Raw genomic sequence first — 19,095 nt, 5'->3', positions numbered from 1 at the left:
GGGAGATGGGAACTGGTTCACAAATAGGGTGGTGGACGAGTGGAACAAGCTTAGCAACTTTGTAGTAAGTGCTGGAACGCTGGAAAGTTTTAAAAGGAGGCTAGATAGATTCATGGATGATAGAGAGTGGTAGTAACTCTCGACAGGAGCTGCCATGCACAGGCCAACCAGCCTATTGCAGACTCATTATTTTCTTATGTTCTTATACATACACGATCTATGACTCAACCAACCTCGTGTATGTGTATGTGTGTGTGTACAGTAATTGTTTATGTGTGCGTGCTTGCGTCCGTGTGTGACTGTGAATTACTCGCACAAAATTGTAGTTCTATATATCTGACACTCATCAAAATATACAGAGGCAGGAAGGGGGCAGGTCAGTATTAGTCAACACCACTAAATAATCCGGTACCCGGGTGTCACATCGTGTAGTCACATTCCCCCCTAACTCAACATGTTAATTCTGCATATACGAAAACAACATTAACAGTATAAACACCTTAGCACAAGCTTTAGGATAAAATTTAATGTATAAGTTATTTGTCAAAAGTTTTTATCTTTATTTTTAAGTTTGTGTAATAACTGGTGGCGAGAAATGTATATAGAAAAGGTCGAGCTATTTTTGGACGTAGGTTGTGAATTTTAGATTTAGTCAACTATCTTACAAAAAAACAAGGAAAACTATAAGGAAAGAAAATATAAGAAAACTATAAAGAAAGAATGAAAGAAAACTATAAGGAAAAAACAAAAAAACTATAAGGAAAGAAAACAAAATAAAACTATAAGGAAAGAAAACAAAAGAAATTCACCGTTTTAAATCATCTTCCTAAGGACACAAAGCGGATTAAACCCTCCTTAGAGATTCCCAGCTCGACTGAAGAAGAGAATCCAAAGCGAGGTGTTTACCATATTAATGTAGACACCGTGGCCACTTGTGCTCAACCTCCCTCATTATCGTCTATATACTTCCTTACCTCATCTTTTCCCTGTAGTTATTTGCACTGTGTGGTGTTTAAGGCGAAGTGGTGTGACCTTTGTTAAGTAGTTGGGGAGTGTGAGGCCTTGTACCGTACAGGCTAGTCCAACACTGGTACAGGTTCAAGTACAAGGTGTGTGTGTTGCAGCATCATAAAGATAATATTAGTATGTTTTATTCACCTTACACTACCATAATTTTCTTACAATAACATTATAAACTAAGATTTTCATAACTTTACACTTACTTAGGCTGGCAGCGTCCATTAAGGTTAGGTTAGGTTAATGTTCAGGTGATCCAACAGTATAAATAAGTCGTTTCACCCCACCTGCTGCTGACTGACTGTGTCAATCACTCTGGTGATCAGCTAATACTCTCCTGTTTACACACGTGATGTAGCAACTAGTGTCTCAGGTATGACTGGCTATAAACTCTGGTCACACACACACACACACACACACACACACACACACACACACACACACACACACACACACACACACACACACACACACACACACACACACATACACAGTTTCACCTTACACTATGTAGGTCATCACATTGTTCCACATAACTCTTGGTCTGGCCCGGGCGCCTCTGGGGTGAGGGGCAAGCATGGCTCTCCACCCCACACATTACTGTACATTCCTTCCTTTATTTCCTTCCTCTGCAGACTATTACAGTCACTAACTTCTCACCGTAAATACCTGGTTGACGTAATAACGGTGGAGGCGCGGCAACAGTCGACCAAGAAATGGACAATTTGTTGCAAAATTATTTAATGTTGTCAGTATCGTGGCAGGGGAGCAGCGGGCGTGACGGAGGAACCTGCTATATAAACAGGGCAAGAGCTTGACGTTGCCATTTGTCTTGTGGTTTTGGCAGTGAAAACACGTACGTACATCACCTCTTCCTGCTGCCCCCACAGTGAGTTTATATATCAAGATAATTACTTTATGTTCTGAGATGTTATATCCACCCCAAAGTGGATCTTATATATTCCCAAAACACTAATACTTTTTCGATTATGACCGTGAATGTTGGTGGTGGTGTAGGAAGTAAGCAAGTTATTAATCAGCCTCACGTAGACACTTAAACACTCAAGTATGGAAGCCTCAATAAACCCCAAAATATTTAGCACACACGTAGAAAAAAAAAAAGACAATTGCTATATGGTGACGTGGACGTGTGTGGTGTGTGTGTGGGAGGGACGCCATGTCCGAGTTGTCTTATGAATGTTACAGAGTACAGAGCTTGAGTGAGCAGATGACTGTCTGTATCACGTGTCCAACCAACCAGTAACACGGCTCATAAATAGGTGAATAGACGAGAGAGAGTCTGTAAATTAATTAGAGATACCTTAACCTGACCTACGAACTGAGTTGTGAAATTAATGAAAACGGTTTGCAACCAGTTCAATCAATTCAACTAAATTCATAGGTAAAGTTAATTAATGCAATTAATTATTTACCTGTACTAAAAACTGTTATGATGAAGAACTGTTATGAAGAACTGTTATGACGAAAGAACTGTTATGAAGAAGAACTGTTATGAAGAACTGTTATGATGAACTGTTTGATGAAGTACTGTTATGATGAAGAACTTATGATGAAGAACTGTTATGATGAAGAACTGTTATGACGAATAACTGTTATGACGAAGAACTGTTATGATGAATTGTTATGATGAATAACTGTTATGATGAAGAAATGTTATGATGAACTGTTATGAAGAACTGATATGAAGAACTGTTATGATGATGATATGATGAATAACTGTTATGATGAAGAAATGTTATGATGAACTGTTATGAAGAACTGTATGAAGACTGATGAACTGTTATGATGATATTGTTATGATGAAGAACTGTTATGATGAAGAACTGTTATGATGAAGAAATGTTATGATGAAGAACTGATATGATGAAAACTGTTATGATGAACTGTTGCGAAGAACTGTTATGATGAAGAACTGTTGATGAAGAACTGTTATGAAGAACTGATGTGAAGAACTGTTATGATGAAGAACTGTTATGATGAAGAACTGTTATGATGAAGAACTGTTATGAAGAACTGTATGATGAAGAACTGTTATGATGAAAACTGTTATGATGAAGAATTGTTACGAAGAACTGTTATGATGAAGAACTGTTATGATGAAAACTGTTATGACGAAGAACTGTTATGACGAAGAACTGTTATGATGAAGAACTGTATGATGAAGAACTGTTATGATGAAGAACTGTTATGATGAAGAACTGTTACTGAAGAACTGTTATGATGAAGGACTATGATGAAGACTGTTATGATGGAAGAACTGTTATGATTAAGAACTGTTATGATGAAGAACTGTTATGATGAAGAACTGTTATGATGAAGAACTGTTATGATGAAGAACTGTTATGATGAAGAACTGTTATGATGAAGACTGTTATGAAGAACTGTTATGATGAAGAACTGTTATGATGAAGAACTGTTATGACGAAGAACTGTTATGATGAAGAACTGTTATGATGAAGAACTGTTGCAGATGAACTGTTATGACGAAGAACTGTTATGACGAAGAACTGTTATGACGAAGAACTGTTGTATGATGAAGAACTGTTATGATGAAGAACTGTTATGATGAAGAACTGTTGAAGAACTGTTATGATGAAGAACTGTTATGATGAAGAACTGTTATGATGAAGAACTGTTATGATGAACTGTTATGACGAAGACTGTTATGATGAAGAACTGTTATGATGAGCTGTTATGATGAAGAACTGTTATGATGAAGTACTGTTATGATGAAAACTGTTATGATGAAGACTGTTATGATGAACTGTTATGACGAAGAACTGTAATGACGAAGAACTGTTATGACGAAAGAACTGTTTTGACGAAGAACTGTTGTAGTGAAGAACGTATTGACGAAGAACATTGACGAAGAACTGTTATGACGAAGAACTGTTATGTGAGAACTGTTATGACGAAGAACTGTTATGATGAAGAACTGTTATGATGAAGAACTACCATGACCAGAAGGGGTGTGAGGGCGGGAGAGGGGAAGGGGTGGGAGGGTGTGTGAGGTGGGAGGGGTGTGAGGGTGGGAGGGAGTGTGAGGGTGGAGAGGGGTGTGTAGGGGTGGGAGAGGAGTGTGAGGGTGTGGGGTGGGAAGGGAATGTGAGGGGTGGGAGAGGGTGTGTGAGGGGTGGGAGAGTGTGGTGGGAGACGGTGTGAGGTGGGAGAGGGTGTGTGGTGGGAGAGGTGTGAGGTGGGAGAGGGAGTGTGAGGGTGGGGAGAGGGAGTGTGAGGGTGGGAGGGTGTGTGAGGGTGGGAGAGGTGTGTGAGGGCGGAGAGGGGTGTGTGTGAGGGTGGGAGAGGGGAGTGTGATGGTGGGGAGAGGGTGTGAGGTGGGAGAGGGGTGTGTGAGGGTGGGAGAGGAGGTGTGAGGGTGGGGAGGGAGTGTGAGGGGTGGGAAGGGGTGTGTGAGGGTGGGAGAGGGTGTGTGAGGGGTGGGAGAGGGGTGTGTGGTGGGAGGGAGTGTGAGGTGGGAGGGTGTGAGGTGGAAGGGGTGTGAGGGTGGGAGAGAGGGAGTGTGAGGTGGGAGAGGGTGTGTGAGGGTGGGAGAGGGGTGTGTGAGGGGTGGGAGAGGGTGTGGGGGTGGGAGAGGGGGTGTGAGGGGTGGGAGGGTGAGGGTGGGAGGGTGTGAGGGTGGGAGGGAGTGGGGGGGTGGGAGAGGGTTGTGTGGGGTGGGGAGAGGGTGTGTGAGGGGTGGGAGAGGGGGTGGGGTGGGAGGGAGTGTGGGGTGGGAGGGGTGTGTGAGGGTGGGGAGGTGTGTGAGGGTGGAGAGGGTGTGTGGTGGGAGAGGGGGTGTGAGGTGGGAGGAGTGTGAGGGTGGGAGAGGAGTGTGAGGGTGGGAGAGGGTGTGTGAGGGTGGGGGTGTGTGAGGTGGGAGAGGGTGTGTGAGGTGGGAGAGGGAGTGTGATGGTGGGAGAGGGGTGTGTGAGGTGGGAGAGGGTGTGTGAGGGGGTGGGAGGGGTGTGTGTGAGGGGTGGGAGGGTGTGTGAGGGAGGGAGTGTGGGGGTGGGGAGAGGGGTGTGTGTGAGGGTGGGGAGAGGGTGTGTGGGGTGGGGAGAGGGGGTGTGAGGGGTGGGAGACGGTGTGTGGGGTGGGGAGACGGTGTGTGAGGGTGGGAGAGGGGTGTGTGAGGGTTGGGAGGGAGGGATGTGAGGGTGGGAGAGGAGTGTGGTGGGGAGGAGTGTGGGGGGGGTGGGAGAGGGTGTGTGAGGTGGGAGGAGGGTGTGTGAGGTGGGAGAGGGTGTGTGAGGTGGGAGAGAGGGTGTGAGGTGGGAGAGAGGGTGTGTGAGGGTGGGAGAGGGGTGTGAGGGGGAGAGAGTGTGAGGGGTGGGAGAGGAGTGTGAGGGGTGGGAGGAGAGGGTGTGTGAGGGCAGGAGAGAGTGTGAGGGGTGGGAGGGAGTGTGAGGTGAAATACAACAAAGCTACAGTAAGAAGAACGACGCTGAATAATAATAAAGAATATGAAGGAAATTTTCACTTTTAGTCGTGTGTGTGTGTGTGTTCCATGAGAGTCAGACATTTTGGATGTATACGAGACGCTTCTAAATAAACGTTCAGTATTACCTAATAGAACTACAAAAAGAACTTTAAAATCCGCTGTAAAATTGTGTTCGTTCCTTTATAATATATCGTTAAAATAGCAACGACCCATTATAATAATCCAGTATGTGTAGGGTTTAGGTAATGGCCGAGGTATGACGTCACTACCACTAAAAATGTGACGTCAGAGTTTTTCCAAGGGTCAATAAGGTGCTCTCAAAAGTAACCTACTGACAGTGTCATTTTGGATGGTGGAGGGGACGGATGTTGTGATGAAGATTAAGATCTCCACCTTATTTCACCCGATGATTAAACGCCCTAACGCTACTTGGAGGTTAGGTTAGGTTAAAATTATGTTCTATTAGGTTAGGTTAGGTTATGTTAGGTTAGGTTAGGTTAAGTACTGAGCTGTACAACACTAACAACTAAATACAGACGAACATCTGTCCTGTCTGTGGTAACAACATGTACCTTCACCAGTGTCTTTACAGGGACTCGTCATATAAACATTCCAATATTATCATTGATATATTTGTTTTAATATTGTTTTACTTTGATTCCATAATATGTTTACTATTGCCAGTTTCCTTCGAATGTAAACAAACACAGGGTTACGACACTGCACATAACCTGACGAGTCCCTGTAAACAAGGACTGTATGAGTTTAAAAAGGTTACGAACAAAGTACAAAGGTTACCTGCCCGGTCCTGTAAATACGGTGGGAAGGGACCTGTAACATTACCCGAATATTAACGAGAAAATTTGGTTATTAAACACTGAAGCCGAGTTTACGGTATATGTCACACTGAAGTCGAGTTTACGATATATGTCACACTGAAGCCGAGTTTACGGTACATGTCACAAGTCGAGTTTGGTATCACGCTGAAGCCGAGTTTACGGTACATGTCACACGTATAATGTTATAGTATAATGTGAGTGTGGTGGGTGGGGGGTGGAGTAAAGGAACAGTAAAGGAAAGCTTTATTGACGAGAGAGGTCACGTATAGGCCTTAAGGTCCCATAAAGGTAACGAGGATAGAATACTCTGTAGCCTAGACCGTCTCCTCTTCCTTCTCCTCTTCCTTCTTCTCCTTATCCTCTTTCAACTCCTCCTTCTCCCTCTTCCTGCTCCCATTTTTCATTTTTCTATCATAACCTTCGCCTCTCTCTCTCTCTCTCCCTTCTTAATGACCCTATTTACCATCTCCCCCTTCTCCTAATCTTCTTTTCCTGACCTCCTCGTGGCAACACACGGTAACTGGGTGCCTCGTGGGCCCAGGCTAGACCAGCAGGGGATCTCAGAGCAGCAGTGGGCCCCAGAGGGACGGCGCACAAGCCCACTGGCATGTGGACAAGTCCTGGCGTCTACCAACCACTGCTTTGCGGATTTACCTTGGTAGGTATAAGGCTAGGGGAAGTAAACTCAAAGAAAAATCTGTGGTGCAGCCCCGCATCAGGCAGACATGCTTACAGAGCTCCAACAAGACCCTAACGGCGGTGTAGGAGGAAGAGGTGACCACCATGGGAACCCAACGACTACACCGACGGACAAAGGCAATGACTGTTGGACAGGCTACTAAGGCGAAACCAAACAAACTGGGCTATCAGAAGTCCACTGCAACTCTCCCTCCCAAGTTGCAGCACTTGCACCACTGGATCAGGAAAAGGAAGAACCAAGGTGCGTGGTTGTAGCCTGCGTTCCTGCCTCACCACATAAATCAACTCACGCACAGCCATCACCCAAAATAATGCTCGTCATACCTCTCATCATCATCAAAACCCTATACCCCCAAAAGTCCCATGACGGACGAGTGGCGACGGGGACGGGCAGAGATGACTGCCGGGAGTCTCTATTCACAACTCTGCACATGGGGGGCACAAGTAAGATGGTCGTTTATGCACTGGGATCTAGGCAGCAGTGCTATCTGGTCCTGTCTGTGCGACTGAGCAGCTCTTACGAGGAGCCACTCTGCTCACCCCACATGGGGGGACTATAAGAGATGCGCTAAACATAACCTGTTTAAAGAACCAACCTGACTAGGCAACCACACCATAAGGTCATTCTAATGCAGTCGAAAACACAATCATAATCACAGATCAAAACAAAAACTATACAACCTCTTATGGTTGCTGCAGGGAATGTCAGGACCCTTCTGGATACTGGCACAAATGAGCATCCTGAAAGAAGAACAGCCCTTGTGGGAAAAAGAGCTGGCAAGGTATAACATCGACATAGCAGCATTAGTGAGTCCTGGCTCCCAAACGAGGGTCGACTCACAGAACCGAAGTAAGGTTATACCTTCTTTTGGAAGGGTAAGCCTGCTGCAGAGAGAAACTGTATTTATGGAGTTGGCTTTGGCATCTGCCAATGCATTCTACATAGGCTAAATGAAATGCCTGTGGGGATTAACGAGTAACACTGAATCACTCACGTCATGCCTTTTTCATCAGTGCATATGCTGACGCTAGAAGCAGAGGATCACATCAAGGAGGCTTTTACACCGACCTTGACAGAGTGCTAACCTCTATCCCCAGATAGGGGACACTCTGAGTCCCACTGAATAACTCACGTCATGCCTTCTTCATCAATACATACGCCCCAACACTTGATGCAGAGGATGACATCAAGGAGGCCTTTTATGCCATCCTTGACAGATTGCTAACCTCCATCCTCAGAGAAGATAAAGTTGTGCTCCTTGGTGGCTTCGATGCCAGAGTTGACAGAGATGCTGACATTTGGCAGGGAACCATAGGGAGAAATGGACTAGGCAAGTGTAATCCCAACGGCCTACTCCTCCTCAGCAAGTGTGCTGCACACAACCTCACCATCACCAATACCTTGTTTAGGCAGGCAGACAAATTCATGGGTTCTTGGCATGCACTCACAATCAATCACTGGAATCTCATTGACTACATTATTGTCAGAGAACGATATCGCCGAGATGTCCTCATCACCCGAGACATGCGTGGCTCAGACCACTGTGGCACTGATCATCGGCTCGTCAGAGCCAAGCTCTCACTTCACGTCGCCCCAAAATGGCGAAGGTAACAAGCCTCCAGAACACTTAGCATCTGGAGGATCCAGCGGTAGAACATACTTTCAGAGAGCAGCTCGAACATGGGCTGATAAACAACCCGACAACAAACAACCTAAATCATAGTGCTGAATGGGATATTCTCAACACTGTCATGACAAAAAATGTACAGAGGCCCTCGGCCAGATCAAAACAATACATCAGGACTGGTTTGATGAAAATGACCCGGAAATCAATGTACTCGTTGGTGATAAAGGTGCTGCTTTAACTGACAGGCATAACAACTCTCAGTCTCGAACCAAAGCTGATACCTTACACAAGAAAAATGTGGCAGCCAAGTGTGAAATTCAAAATCTAAACAACGACTGGTTTAAAAATAAAGCATGTGAAACGCAAAAACTTGCAGATCAACATAAGATATATGAATTTTTCAAGTCCACTGCAACATTTTATGGGCCAATCACTCTTGGTATAGCCTCCCCTCAGCTCATCCAACGGTAACTCCTTAACTGAAGACGAAGGAGGAATCCTTCAGCGCTGGAAAAAGCACTACCATTCATTGCTCAATCGAAACACCGATGTGGATGTCCTGACTACCCAGCAGGTCCCTCAGCATCCAGAGCTGATCCACCTCAGCTATCCTCCATCCCTGGGTGAGGTAGCTACTGCCATCAAACAGGTGAAAAATACCAAAGCCACAGGGCCTGATGGATCTGCCGAGGTGTATAAAGCAGGAGGACTTTTGCTTACCAGCCGTCTCCACTCTCCTGGAGAATATATGGGAAAAGGAGGAACTCACCCAAATTCTTAATAGCATCTCCATCGTCAATATTATAGGAACAAGGGAGACCGGTCAGACTGTGGCAACTACCGCGAGATCTCACTGCTGTCCCTAGCTAGCAAAATTATTGCCCGAGTCCTCCTTAACAGACTTCTTCCTGAGGCAGAAAACTTCCTCACAGAATCTAAATGTGGCTTTAGGCCATCACATGGCACCACTGACATGATCTTTGCTCGCCAGATACAGGAAAAGTGCAGAGAACAGCATCGTGACCTGTCCATGGCCTTCGTCGAACTAACTAAGACCTTTGACTCAGTCAACAGGTAAGCCAACTGGCGGATCCTCAACTGTGTTGGCTGCCCACCAAAATTCATTGCCATTATGAGGCAACTCCACAATGGCATGAACGGCAGTGTCCTGCACAATGACACCCCATCTGAGTTTTCCCAATCTAAATTGGGGTAAAACAAGGATGTGTACTGGCACCAACTCTCTTTTCCATTTTCTTGGCTGCCTTCCTTACTCGTGCCAGTGCCAATTTAGCCAGCGGGGTGGACATCCAGTACCGGATGAAGGGTCTTTTCAACATAAGACGACTCCAGGCAAGAACAAAGGTGTCTGCAGCTTCCATTACTGAGCTTCAGTATGCAGACGACCTCACCCTTGTTGCTCACACTGAACGTGACTTACAGGAGATCCTGAACACCTACGCAGATGCGTATGCATACTTCGGCGTTGAGTTGAATGTACATAAGAGCTCGGATTCTCTTTCAGCCTGCCCCTGGTTCAGCCACCTCCACCATCCATCCAGTTTATCGGTACTACCCTTTCTAATGTTACCCACTTTCGGTATCTCGGCTCCCACCTATCTACCACTGTAGATATCAATGAAGAGATTCAACATCGAATCACATGAGCATCTTAAGCCTTCAGCAGACTCTGTACCCATGTCTTCAGCTGTAGGGAGTTAATATTATCTACAAAGTTGCACGTATATCGAGCAGTGGTCCTCCCCACCCTGCTATATGGCAGCGAGACATGGGTCACATACAGGAGACACCTCAAGGCACTTGAAAACTTTCACCAACGTAGTCTATGTTCCATCCTCCGAGTTCGCTGGGAAGACAAGAGAACAAATGCCAGTATTCTTGCTGACACCAACTGTAGGAGCAGGCAGCTACCATTATTCAGGAACAACTACGTTGGACTGGCCATGTTACTCGCATGGACGACAGTAGACTGCCAAAGCAGCTACATTACAGTCACCTAACGAATAATAAATGTAACGCTCGTGGGCAACTGAAAAGGTATAAGGATAGTCTTAAGACAAACCTTAAAAAGTGCCAAATCGACCCCCTCACCTGGGAGTCGATCACTCCACAGCGTAACACGGAGGAGCACCACACGAAAAGGTTTCAATATTTTCGAGTTAGCCCGACTGCAAGCCGAGGCAGACAAGCGCCAACGTCGGAAAGACGCTGCCTCCTCCCCTCCCACTAGATGCAGCCCCCCCACATGTGCAACATCTGTGGAAGACCCTGCCAGTCCCGTATCAGCCTCTCTAGTCACCTCAGAGTTCACCAACGAAGGTGACAACCCTAATATCTCGTATGGAATCCGGTCGTTTCGCCCACAAGTCATTTCGCCCACACTATCGAGTCGGTTCATCCATCCCTTTTTTGTTACCTGTTTTATTTAGGTTTAGTAATGTATTAATGTAAAGAACTGAACTTCAATAAAGTTTTCGAAACTATGAAAATACCGTCTGTAGGTTTCGTAATTGTTAAATTCCAGCGGATTTAGTCTGCAACATGCGTACGCACATGATGACGGAACACACAAAGTAGCTGCATAAATTGATGGCCCTTCCGTTTCTGCCGGAGGGAGAAATAGTTCCTATGTTCGAACGTCTTCAGCGCCAAGCCATCACAGCCCTACTACAAACTATGGTAAATTATATATCAAGATCATGATCCACAGCTCCACATGGCCACCATCCAGCTGGAGTATTTTCAACCGGTGTGTGTGTACCATTAATGACATTGAAGGATGGCACAACAGACTGAATAAACGTGCTGCCGGAAGATGCCTCCTTCAGTTTTATCTGCTTGTTAACCTTCTCCACAAAGAGGCCAGACTAACCCCTGTACATATAAGGCTGGTATCAGAAAAGAAGCTCCGACAGAGTCAACGAAGAAGGTATAGGGAGTTGCAGGCCAAAAATCTTCGCTCTTTGGGACGAATACTTGAGGAACAAGAAGTCAGCTTGCCAAGTCCCGAGAGCTTGCGTCCATCTCAGTGGGTCAGTCAGCAGCTGATATGTGACCAAATATCCTAAGTCCACTCTATGTGACTTCTATGATTGATATTTTAAAACTTTTTAGGTTGTGTATTTTATATAGGTTTTATATTTGAAAGTCACTGAATAAACAACCTGAGACTTAATTTATATATATTAAATTGTTATCTGGTACATAAATAAACATAAATAGAACTTGACAAAGTGTGGGCGAACTGACTTCAGGTGTGGGCGAACCGACTTCTAAGTGTGGGCGAACTGACTTTAGGTGTGGGCGAACCGACTCAAGAGTGGGCGAACTGACTCTTAGGTGTGGGCGAACCGACTTCTAAGTGTGGGCGAACTGACTTTAGGTGGGCGAACCGACTCCTAAGAGTGGGCGAACTGACTTTAGGTGTGGCGAACCGACTCCTAAGTGTGGGCGAACTGACTTCAGGTGTGGGCGAACCGACTCCTAAGTGTGGGCGAACTGACTTCAGGTGTGGGCGAACCGACTCCTAAATGTGGGCGAACTGACTTAGGTGTGGGCGAACCGACTCCTAAGTGTGGGCGAACTGACTTCAGGTGTGGGCGAACCGACTCCTAAGTGTGGGAACTGACTTGTGTGGGCGAACCGACTCCTAAGTGTGGCCGAATAAACTCTAAATGTGGGCGAATGGACTTGTGGGCGAATTGACCGTAAACCACTCATATCATTGTCTCATGGGTGGATGATCATCCTATTCGATTCCGGAGGAAAAACAGAGGAAGAAAAAGAGACTTAGAGAAAAATGGACAAAATGGAAAACGAAAAAAGAAAGAGAAAGAGGGAGAAAGAGAAAGAGGGAGAAAGAGGGAGAAAGAGGGAGGGAGAAAGAGAAAGAGGGAGAAAGAGGGACAAAGGGAGAAAGAGGGAGAAAGAGAAAGAGGAGAAAGGAGAAAGAGAAAGAGGGAGAAAGGGAGAAAGAAAGAGAAAGAGGGAGAAAGAGAAAGAGGGAGAAAGAGGGAGAAAGAAAGAGGGAGAAAGAGAAAGAGGACAAAGGAGAAAGAGGGAGAAAGAGAAAGAGGGAGAAAGAGGGACAAAGGGAGAAAGGGATAAAGAGAAAGGAGAAAGAGAGAGGGAGAAAGGAGAAAGAAAGAGAAAGAGGAGAGAGAAAGAGGAGAAAGAGGGACAAAGGAAAGAGGGAGAAAGAGGGAGAAAGGAGAAAGAGAAAGAGGAGAAAGGGAAAGAAAGAGAGAAAGAGGGAGAAAGAGAAAGAGGGAGAAAGGAGAGAAAGAGAAAGGAGAAAGGAAAAGAGAAAGAGGAGAAAGGAGAAAGAGAAAGAAAGAGAAAGAGGGAGAAAGAGAAAGAAAGAGAAAGAGGAGAAAGGAGAAAGAGAAAGAAAGAGAAAGAGGGAGAAAGAGAAAAAGAGTGACATAGCTCCTTTGATGTGCTACAGCTAATCAAGACAGACAAATCCTCCACCACCATGTCTCTCTCTCAAACAACAACAACAACAACAATACTACTACTACTACTACTACTACTACTACTACTACTACTAATAATAATAATAATAATCTTCACTATTACATCGTTATTCAGTTTACAGGAACACCCCATCTGTCATCATTGCTGGGATCTGTTACTAAAAGGCTCACACGTTACCATTTAATGAGCTTACTTGTGCGTGTGTATGTGTGTGTGTGTGTGTGTGTGTGTGTGTGTGTGTGAGATAATCCACGAGAAAAGTAGTGATTAGAAAAAAGGGAATTAAACGTAAGTAAAAACCTGGATTACCCGAAGATGAGTCGTCTAAATTTATTCATCTGATGATTAAACACTTTAACGCTACTTGGGGGTTGGTTGAGGTAGGTTGTGAGTTAGGTTAGGAGGTTATAGGGTTGGGTGGGTTGCTGGGTTGTTATTAGGTTAGGTTAGGTTAGGTTAGGTTGTAGCTGTTGGGTTGCTGTTGGCATTGGGTCATTGTTGCTGGGTCTTGGGCTGGGCTGCTGGCTGTGTTGTCGTGTTGATTGGTTGGGTTAAATCAAGTTAAATGACAGATAATATTAAGTTATTGTACTGTAGGTTAGATTAGATTAAGTTAACATTAGAGGAATTAAAAGTCGGGTGAAATAAGTTAAGAGGTGAGGTTAATCTCTCGCCAGACTGAGAGAATTTATTGTAGGACTTAATGAATTAATTAACCTTACGACTTTAATGCAGGACCACCAGGTAGATGAGGGGGGGTAGGGGCGTCATGGTGGAGGGGGGACAGTTCATTGGGTGGGGGAGGAGGAGGGAGGGACTGAGAGAGACAGTGGGGAGAGGAGGATTCAAGTAATGAGTGAGTTAGTAAGATAGGGGTGGGGGGAGGAGGGATTGGTGAGAGACAGAGGGAGGAGGAGGATTCAAGTAATGAGGAGTGAGTAAGATGGGGGGGTCGAGGGGTACTCAGGTGTGTGAATTAAGGTGTGTTATATTAGAGTGGTCAGGGTGGGAGGGGCCGGCCGCCGCTCACCACTCCCTGTGACTCCCTTTACTCTCGTCTTTATCTTCCATCAATCCCATTCTCCCTCCCTCCCCTGATTCATTCTCCTCCCTCTCCCTGACTCCCCCTCTCTCGGTCATTCTAGGCATTTCTCCTATATATAAGAGAGAGAGAGAGAGAGAGAGAGAGAGAGAGAGAGAGAGAGAGAGAGAGAGAGAGAGAGAGAGAGAGAGAGAGAGAGAGAGGGAGAGAGGACTACTCAGTAAATCGAAGCCACATAATCAGCTCGACTTAAACCATTTTATCTCACCTACAATAAAACATTACGTATATCTTCCTACAACAATATCGGTTTAATAATAATATATCCTGTAAGATAATTCTAATTCCTCTATAATATTCTTTTGTTTATGTTTAAGTTATCATATACGTGTTGGTATTATTATTAGTAGTAGTAGTAGTATTTTTAATAGTAATGTTATCTTGTTATTATTATTATTATTATTACTACAAAAAAAAATTCTCGAAAAATATTCTTATTTAACTATCAACTTAAAAAAATTTTCTCATAATCTGCATAAATTATTTTTTGTGTGTGTTTATCTAATTTCACGTATGTTTATACTTATCTATTTATTTCATTGTTTTATCTACTCGTCACATATTTACTAGCATCCGTCTACTAGCATCGGCCGCGGGTAGACGTTTACAACATAGCAATATATAGAACTAGTACAGTCTGGTATTCCTTTTTTTTCCAGGCTGGGGCATTTATTCCCAACAGGGTATTAGTTTCCCACACACGGTAATTCTTTGGTGTGTGGGTGAACATTTTGCTAGGTAAACTAATCAACTGTAAACGAATGTATTTGTGTTCATGAACGAGAGAACTTTGCTAACGTTAGAGGATTTATGTCGGTAAACTCTTAAATGTTGACAGTCTTAGCTTTCAATCTCACGTAAGCCAAGTCAAGTTTATTCTAGCTTTATCTTTCTGAGATACTAAATGCTATTTATTTCAATCATAATGATATTTATACAAAAGCTATAGCATTTAGAGCTAATACTAGAATTAATCTCTCTACCAAAGCTAAACTATCTTCTCTCTATTACCTCTGGCAAAGTTAAATTCTCCCACTTAAACCTAAGATATTCTCTAAGTCCAAGCTAAAAAACAAAATATATTCTCTCCATCAAAGCTAAAAAAAAAAATTCATTCCATCACAGCTAAAAGAACCAACCGACTGTCGCCATCTCCAGCTAACAGTTCTAATTACACTGAGACATTACCTTAACGAGATACCGTTACTTAGCACTAATGAAATGTGCAAATAAGGGTAGAGTCTCTGTGTAATTCCGTCTCCATTTTTGTAGTTTAATTCCTTCTTTTTAGCCGATGTTAAATGGTCCAATGGTAATTTTTTTTTTGTATAGGGGAAATGTTAATCGTACGAACCTTTGTCAATGAAGAAAATTGTGAGAGATTTTAATCGGAAGTAATACAGTTAGATGTATATAGTCTCATGAGGCACACACACACACACACACACACACACACACACACACACACACACACACACACACACACACACACACACACACACAAGATGGGGCAAAAATTATCAAAATATTTGGCGTTTCATCGCAAGTTTAGTATTAAGTTCCATTACAAAGTTCAAAGCACAGTTGGCCAATCAGAATCCAAGATCGTTTTCAGTGTTGCAGGTAAAGTATAGACCGTATCAGGTACCAGTCACTTCCCGGTCTGGTGTTGAGGACTTCCCGGTCTGGTGTTAGGACCCACTTCCCGGTCTGGTGTTGGACCCACTCGGTCTGGTGTTGAGGACTCACTCCTTGGTGTTAAGGACTCCACTTCCCGGTCTGGTGTTGAGACTCCACTCCCGGTCTGTGTTAAGGACTCCACTTCCCGGTCTGGAGGACTCCACTTCCCGGTCTGGTGTTGAGGACTCACTCCCGGTCTGGTGTTGAGGACCCACCCTCGGTCTGGTGTTGAGGACTCACTTGTCTGTGTTGAGGACTCCACTTCCCGGTCTGGTGTTAAGACCCACTTCCCGGTCTGGTGTTGAGGACTCACTTCCCGGTCTGGTGTTGAGGACTCCACTTCCCGGTCTGGGTTGAGGACTCCACTTCCCGGTCTGGTGTTAAGGACTCCACTCCGGTCTGGTGTTGAGGACTCCACTTCCCGGTTCGGTGTTGAGGACTCCACTCCGGTCTGGTGTTGAGGATCCACTTCCCGGTCTGGTGTTGAGGACTCACTCCCTGTCTGGTGTTGAGGACTCCACTTCCTGGTCTGGTGTTGAGGACTCCACTTCCGGTCTGGTGTTGAGGACTCACTCCCGGTCTGGTGTTGAGGACCCACTCCCGGTCTGGTGTTGAGGACTCCACTTCCCGGTCTGGTGTTGAGGACTCCACTTCCCGGTCTGGTGTTGAGGACCCACTCCCGGTCTGGTGTTGAGGACTCCACTCGGTCTGGTGTTGAGGACTCCACTCTGTCTGTGTTGAGGACCCACCCTGTCTGGTGTTGAGGACCCACTCCGGTCTGGTGTTGAGGACTCCACTTCCCGGTCTGTGTTAAGGACCCACTCCGGTCTGGTGTTGAGGACCCACTTCCCGGTCTGGTGTTGAGGACCCACTCCCGGTCTGGTGTTGAGGACTCCACTCCCGGTCTGGGTTGAGGACTCCACTTCCCGGTCTGGTGGTGAGGACTCCACTTCCCGGTCTGGTGTTGAGGACTCCACCTGGTTCAGGAGACCACTTCCCGGTCTGGTGTTGAGGACTCCACTTCCCGGTCTGGTGTTGAGGATCACTCTTGGTCTGGTGTTGAGGACCCACTCCTCGGTCTGTGTTGAGGACTCCACTTCCCGGTCTGGTGTTGAGGACCCACCCGGTCTGGTGTTGAGGAGTTTTCAATCAGTTGGATGTTTCCCTCCCTCCCACTCTGGAGCCCCCTCCTCCCCTTCCCACTCTGCGCCTCCCACTCGAGCCTCCCACCCCTCCCACTCTGAGCCCCTCCCTCCCCCTCCCACTCTGCGCCCCTCCTCCCCCTTCCCACTCTGAGCCCCTCCCCACCCCCTTCCAATCTGCGTCCCTCCCATCCCCCTTCCCACTCTGGCCTCCCCACCCCTTCCCACTCTGCGTCCCTCCCATCCTCCTTCCCACTTCACCCCCTCACCCCAAGAGCAAACTGATAACAGAATTTAATATGTTATTATTATTAGTGGCGCCAGACGGTACAAGGACAACATGTAATAGAACTGTCACAAAGTAAAACGGTATGAAAAGGTTCCAAGTCGTGGATAAGTGAAAAAAGAACAATTTTACGCGCATGTATAAAGTTAATTAAAAACTCAGCGGATTGGCGAACATTGTATTTTTTTCCTACCTGTTGGGGTATCCATGGTAGAGGTTATAGTCAGGAGACAAAGGAGATCACCTGCCACGTGGAGCCGATTACTCTGTTTCGATGTGATGCTTAACAGCGTGGAAAGACCCGCTTCATAGAGAGAGGCAGACGAGAATGGCAGAAGCACCAGGATACCGCGATCCGTTGTCACCCAAAACTCAAGTCAAGCTCTTCGAATGTGTCTTTGGCAAATAGATCACTTCGGTGTTCAAGGAATTCATCTCACACCGCCTCTAGTATGTTATCCACGCGAAGGTTGACAGAAAAAAAAAGATTCCTCACAATTGTTGCCTCAGTCTCTCTAAATCAGGATAATACTTATGAAATTCTATCCCCAGTGACTGTAGATGATCAACAATGTCACTTTTCAGTACAGGATCAAGCTGCATTAACGCTGTGCTATTATACTGCCATACAGATTAAGATTATCATTAGGTCATATGGTTTAAACTCTGGTACTCTGCTATGAGGGTCAAGCCTTATTTAACTGTATTATGAACTCAAATGGTTTTAATTACCACCAAGGTCCCCCGAAATGTACCATAGCCCCACATGAACCACTGGTATAAACTAGCCCCCACATGAACCACTGGTATAAACTAGCCCCCACATGAACCACTGGTATAAACTAGCCCCACATGAACCACTGGTATAAACTAGCCCCCACAGGAACCACTGGTATAAACTAGCCCCCACATGAACCACTGGTATAACCAGGCCTCTACAGGAACCGATGGTATAACCAGTTCTCGCATGAACCACTGGTATAAACCAGCTCCCCCACATGAACCATCACTGGTATAAACTAGCCCCACAGAAATCCATTGTATAAATCCAGCTCTCTACATGAACCACTGGTATAAACTAGCCCCTCACAGGAACCACACTGGTATAAACTAGTTCTACAGGAACCACTGGTATAACTAGCCCCCTCACAGGAACTACCATAAACTAGCCCCATAGAACCACTGGTATAAACTAGCCCCTACAGAACCACTGATATAAATCCAGTTCCCCCACAGGAACCACTGGCATAAATCAGCCCCACATGAACCACTGGTAAACTAGCCCACAGGAACCACTGGTATAAACTAGCCCCTCACAGGAACAACTGGTATAAACTTGAATTCTACATGAACCACTCTGGTATAAACTAGCCCCACAGGAACCACCTCATAAACTAGGCCCCACATGAACCACTGGGTGGTGTAACCAGCCCCACAGGAACCACAGGTATAACTAGCCTCACATGAAACCACACTGGTATAACCAGCACCCACATGAACCACTGGCAGAACTAGCCTCAGCAGGAACCACTGGTATACACTAGCCCCACATTAACCACTGGTATAAACTAGCCCCCACAGGAACCACTGGTATACACTAGCCCCACATTAACCACTGGTATAAACTAGCACCCACATGAACCACTGGTATAAACTAGCATCCACATGAACCACTGGTATAAACTAGCCCCCACATGAACCACTGGTATAAGCTATCATATTTAGCTTTCAGGCGGCAGA

At 45.4% G+C, this 19,095-nt stretch overlaps 1 protein-coding gene across 1 annotated transcript; it reads right to left on the bottom strand.

Annotated features, from left to right (window-relative positions):
- Positions 1-15,898: 15,898 nt before the first annotated feature.
- Positions 15,899-17,032, bottom strand: LOC121855763 (the record flags this gene model as incomplete). Its single annotated transcript, XM_042350877.1, has 2 exons — positions 15,899-16,611; positions 16,700-17,032. Coding segments are annotated over 2 exons (1,046 nt in total), but the record flags the coding sequence as incomplete, so codon positions are not given.
- Positions 17,033-19,095: the final 2,063 nt, after the last annotated feature.

Source organism: Homarus americanus, unplaced genomic scaffold (assembly GCF_018991925.1).
Source record: "Homarus americanus isolate GMGI-L3 unplaced genomic scaffold, GMGI_Hamer_2.0 scaffold30227, whole genome shotgun sequence".
Classification (NCBI taxonomy): domain Eukaryota; kingdom Metazoa; phylum Arthropoda; class Malacostraca; order Decapoda; family Nephropidae; genus Homarus; species Homarus americanus.
Note: the sequence above shows the minus strand (reverse complement) of the source record. Positions and strands in the feature narration are given on the sequence as shown.